This window comes from Tamandua tetradactyla, chromosome 9 (assembly GCF_023851605.1).
Source record: "Tamandua tetradactyla isolate mTamTet1 chromosome 9, mTamTet1.pri, whole genome shotgun sequence".
Lineage (NCBI taxonomy): Eukaryota > Metazoa > Chordata > Mammalia > Pilosa > Myrmecophagidae > Tamandua > Tamandua tetradactyla.
This window is the reverse complement of record NC_135335.1, coordinates 4,875,188-4,880,318: the sequence shown is the minus strand read 5'-3', so window position 1 is coordinate 4,880,318 and position 5,131 is coordinate 4,875,188. Positions and strand designations below refer to the sequence as shown.

The 5,131-nt window shown below is 57.0% G+C and overlaps 1 protein-coding gene across 1 annotated transcript; it reads right to left on the bottom strand.

Annotated features, from left to right (window-relative positions):
- Nucleotides 1-1,532: 1,532 nt before the first annotated feature.
- On the bottom strand, nt 1,533-4,898 carry FGF19 (fibroblast growth factor 19). The gene is made up of 3 exons (XM_077114824.1): nt 4,658-4,898; nt 4,277-4,380; nt 1,533-1,847 (listed from the first exon to the last, which is right to left on the bottom strand). The coding sequence occupies exons 1-3, from the start codon at nt 4,896-4,898 to the stop codon at nt 1,533-1,535; spliced, it is 660 nt and encodes a 219-aa protein (XP_076970939.1).
- Nucleotides 4,899-5,131: the final 233 nt, after the last annotated feature.

Here is a 5,131-nt window from a genome sequence, read left to right as displayed (position 1 = left end):
ACCCAGCCAAGGCGCCACGCGGGGGGGCTGCTGTGACCAGCCAGTGGGCTCGGTGCACAGAATCAACCTCACTCTTGGGGGTTCAGCTGTCCCCTTCCCCGGAGCTCCATCGGACAATAGAGAGCATGCGCTTTTCGATACAAACTCCACTTTAATGTAGAAAACAAAACGCATGTACGTACATAAATACAATTTGGGGGTATAAATAAAGTAAGAAAATAAACAGATGTACATATCAAAATAAATTACTCATAAATATCCATGCTGCAAACTAAGTGCTGGGGAAAGGGCCCCAAAAGTTCCCCTTCTGCTGCTGCCACAGGCAGGTGAGGCTTAAAGATATTTCTTTTTCTGGCTTTTGAGGGACGTGTGTGTTCTCACAGAGGTGGGAGGCTGCAAAGTCCCGAGCCACAGTGTGACTTGTGAAGGGAACAAAAGCTAGGTCAGTGGCCAAGGAGAGGGAAGCAGGGGACACAGAAGTGGGCAATTTGTTCTTTAGAAAGGAGGCAGACCCCCGAGGTGGGGCGGGAGGGCTGGAGCTGGGGCAAAAGCACGTGGGGGGCCATCTCATGGACGACGTCTGCCTGGCCTAGGCGAACTGGAGTCTTGGGCAAGTCCCAGGATCCCTGTGATGGGGAAGGGCAGCTGGCACTGCTGCCTTCTCATCTTGTCCCTCTGAGCAGGTGGTGGAGGTGGTATCACAGCCATCCACCTTAGGGAAACCAGCTCTGAAACTGGGCAAGAAAGCGGGGTATGTGCAGCGTGCTAGCTCCCAAGAAGAGGGGTGGGGAAGAGGTCAATGCACAGGACAGACCTTATCGTCCTGAACAGATGGCCAAAAAGCAACTGTCAGAGGTAGCCAGATTTACCTGGGTTAGAAGGGGGTTTGGGGGCCTCCCTAGCTTCTGAGGCTGCTGGGTCATGCCTGCCTTCCCTCTCCCTCCCCACCCCCCCTGTTAGTTCTGGCCTGGAGGAGCTCAGGGAGATAAATATCTTTGGAGTCAAGATCTCAATCAATCTTCACAAGAGCTAAAGTGTCTACTCAAATTTACCTTGCGTTTCGCAGAGCCGATCACCTGCACATGAGTTTAAAATGATCCCTTTTCTTTGGGCCATTCCTGCAGGAAAGGATGGGAGATGGAACTACCAGAGTTTCAGCTCGGCCCGAACTTTCCCCCAAGGTAGTGAGTTCCCCACCAGTGGAGGTATTCAAGCAGAGCCGGGGCAGCACAGCAAAGCATCCAGCAGTGGGAAGGGTGCAGGGTGGGGGACTCGGGTAGCGGTTGGGCAGCTGGGGGGGGGGGGCTGACGATTTTCTGATCAGACATGTCTACCCACTAGAAGCTGGCACAGCCCACGCCAAGCTGTGCGTAATATGTACATGTTCTAAATGGTTCTTCCTAAAGCTAAAGAGAACACGGACCAAGGGATTGTTCTTGGAGGAGCGTAATCAAAACACCGACGGCGCCAGGCAGCAGAGCCCGGGGTCCCGGCCTCCGGCGAGCGGGTAGGGAGCCAGCCCAGAGTCTCGCTTATTTCTGAAAGCTAGGACTCTTCACAAGCCCGAGGCTGGAGGCGATTCCAAAAGGATCCATGCTGTCGGTCTCGAGAGGCGAAGAGAACACGTCGGACCCCGCGTCGTCCCCGAGGTCCGTGGGCTCTTCCGGCGTCATGGGCAGCATGGGCAGGAACTGGGACAGAGGCAGAAACCCTCTGCCTTTGTACAGCTGCCTCTGCTTGGCACTGCTCAAAGAGACCGGGAGGCCGTGCTTCCGGGAATGGTACACATTGTAGCCGTCGGCGCGGATTTCCTCCTCAAAAGCACAGTCTTCTGCAGAGAACAGAGGCTGCGGAGAAAACAGATGCCGTGAGCGCATCTCCTGGGCCTGACTCCGACCAGGCAGCAGGGAAAACCCACGGCGTAAACACAGGACATTTGTGCTGCAGCCACACGCTGCCACGCATGCACCGATCACCGTTTTCCAAATCTGTGGAAAGCATGCATGCATCGCTTGCATGCTTTTTATAGACTTCATAGTTTATATTCCAGATGCCTTTAAATCTACTTTATATCTATACTTCATATATGTGTATTTTATGTGTATACTTAATTTCTACATGCTATAATTAGTCCCTGAATATTGTTCATTAAAACAATTCATTTTTTAACAGGCTCAATAAGATCCATATTATTAGGCAATCAATTAACAGTAATATCCACAATGAACACATGGTTCCATCATCCTTTGCACTAAATATTTAACTTTTCACATTAAAATTTGCATTAAATATTTACCTTTTAACATTAAAAAGCTCATTGCATTCCCCTTAAACTGGCACTTTGGGAAGTACCGCCAGATTATGCTATCATTTTAGGAGGAATCTTTCCATGAAGAGTTACAGATATCCAGATCTGCCCACCTATGCCCTGAATAATTCTGAGGTCCTCTGGGTGTAAGACATATCAGCCCCTCCTGTTCACTCATTCATAGCGATTGAGACTTCAGGACAAAGGGGCGCGCCCAGGTCCAGCACTCCCTGCACCCAGCAGGTGACCGCAGACCATTGCCAGGTCTCAGCACCTCCGCAGCCACAGGGCTGAGAGGTGCCAATGGACAGCTCATGACCCCTTCCAGGCAGCGCTGGGAGGTGCAGTGCCAGGAGGGTGGGGCAGGAGGCAGGGCTCCAGAGGCACCCGGTCTCACTTCTGGCTAAGTCTAGAAAGGTCACTGAACGACAGGTGGAGGCTAGGTGCTGATAAGGCCGCGATAAGGCACGTGCTGCAGCCAGCCACCCATCCACTGCTCCCCAGGCGGGGCGCTCTCTCCCAACTTGCAAAAAGTTCAGATCAACAGACGCCAAAACAGGGGAAGTAAAACCAAATGGTATGAGAGGCCTGTTTTCTCTGCTAGCTCTTAGGGGGAAAATGAGCGTCTCATTCTTTCTCTATTCAGGAAATGAAATAATTTTGAGTGTCCAGAAAAAATATTCAAAATTTGCTCCGGAAAAAAAATGAAACCGAGTCCCTAATTTTTGCTAAGCCATGTCCCCAGGATAAAGAGGCAGAATAGGATTTGGGGTGAAGAGACATCAACCCCTCCCCAGTCTGGATTAGGGTGGAAGGGCTAGGTGAGGGAGACCCCATGCCCCCGCCCTCCTGCCCACCCTTGGTGCAGCCCTATCCTAAGTAAATGTCTAAATAATAAAGCGTGCAACTGCCGGTTTGGAGGGGCTCAGGCATCAGTTTTCAAAGTGCCGGCCACCGCCTGTCACGCCCCTTCGCACAGGACTTTGAATAAACTGACCTCACGGCCACAAAACAATTTTGAGACGCTAAAAAGCCTTGCTCCGTGGTTCACAAAGGGGCTGATCGGGCGCTGGAGGCCCCGCGCTCGCGTCTGCTTTGGGGCGGGGGCGCTCCGGGGAAGCGCGGCCGCCCCCGCCCTTGTCTCCGGCTCCTGCGTCCGAGCCGCGCGGGGCTGCGTGGGGGGCCCTGCGCCGCCCCAGACCTCACACAGGCTCCTTTCAGCGCCCGGAGCCGGCGGGTGGGCTGAGGGCTTCTTGCTTTGAACTGCCAGCTTTTGTTCCCGGCAGACCCGAGTCCCGGCATCCGCACACTTCCAGCCCAGAAACTTCTACGGTTACCTGGGCCTTCCCGCGACCCCGCCACAGCTTCCCCACACCCACCCACCCCCACCAAAAAGCGTGCACGATACAGGTGAGTCCAGCTGCCCCTGGAATATATTTACTCACGCGTCTGCAGACCTAAACCACGCCGTCATCCTGGTGGACAAAACTAACTTTAAAAATATCTCCCCAGTCCCAAATGCGCCGTTTTTTTCTGACTTATTTGAAGATTAAGTCTTTTTTCAGTCTCAAGTGGTGGATATTCTTTTTTTTTTTTAAACCACAGGGAGAGGAAGGACCACACACGCGCAGAATGAGTCTGCTTCTGCATAAGCCCGAGGTGGGTTTTCCTGTTTTAATATGAAAGGGAGCCGAGGCATGGATTTCCTCCATGGCGGGGGCGAGCGTTTAGCTCAACTGAAAATGCAAAGAGCCCCTCTCCCACTGCCCGGTACTGGGGCGACCACTTGCGCATCAAAGAAGGGACGGACACAGCTTAATTGTCCCTTGCGATCTTTCCCTAGGAGTGCCATGTGGGCCCGGCTGCAGCAAGCAAGGCGGCCCCGGGTTCCATCGAGGCGCTGCGGGCCCCGCCGGCCCCCGCCGGCCCCCACGCCCCGGCGCGTCCCCGCCCCGTGGGGACACCTACCAGCCCGTGCAGACTGCCGTCGGCGTTCATGCAGAGGTAGAGCGCGCTGTGCACGCCTTTGATGGCCACCGCCCGCAGCGCCACTGCCTTGATCTCGAGCAAACCTGGGCGCGAAGAAAGCAAGAAGCTGCAGCCCGGAGCCGGAACGCGCGGGGACAGCAACGCGTGGGGGCGACGCGCCCACCGGCTCGTGTCACTCCCTCCGAGCGCAGCCATGGGACCCGCGAAGGAGCGGAACGCAGAGGTGCCAAGACCCAGGGTTCCCGGGAGTGAGAGGCCCACGAGAGCGGGGGGGAAGGGATGGGGAAGAGGGCGTTGGGGAGGGGTGCCGGGGCAGGGCGCGGGTGGCGGGGGTCTGTGGGAGGTCCTGCCGGCACTCACTGTGCGCGCTCTGGCCCCGCGCGCCGTCCACCGCGCCGTCTGCACGGATGCGCAGGAAGCAGCTGAACAGGCCGTGGGGGCTGGCGGTGTACAGGTGTCGCAGGCGGACCGGCTCGCCCCAGCCGTAGTGCACGTGCGGCCCCGGGTCCGAGAAGGCCAGGGGACGACCGGCCGCGGCTAGCCAGAGGCCCGCCAGGGCCAGGACGCGCGCCACTGTGCGCCCACACGGCGCGTTCCGCATGGCACCACCTCTCTCCGGCTCCGGGCGCGGCTTGAGGCAGCGCGGGTGCAGGACGCTGGAGGAGGCCGGGACGTGCTGGGGGGGATCGGGCGACCGGGGGTGGCCGCGTCCCTCTGGCCGGCGGTGCGCTCTGGGCGCCTGGATGCGCTGCGCTCCTCCTCCGACGGCGCGACGGCTCCCGGCGGCCGCCTTATATAGCGCGCCTTATCTGCCCCACGGGTAGGTGCCCGCGA

Excerpts from the sequence above, each read along its gene's own strand:
- FGF19 (XM_077114824.1), bottom strand. The coding sequence starts at position 4,898 with ATGCGGAACGCGCCGTGTGGGCGCACAGTGGCGCGCGTCCTGGCCCTG. Across the intron at positions 4,381-4,657 it reads GCGGGGCCAGAGCGCGCACA|GTTTGCTCGAGATCAAGGCA; the intron begins GTGAGTGCCGGC and ends CTTCGCGCCCAG. Across the intron at positions 1,848-4,276 it reads ACGGCAGTCTGCACGGGCTG|CCTCTGTTCTCTGCAGAAGA; the intron begins GTAGGTGTCCCC and ends TTTTCTCCGCAG.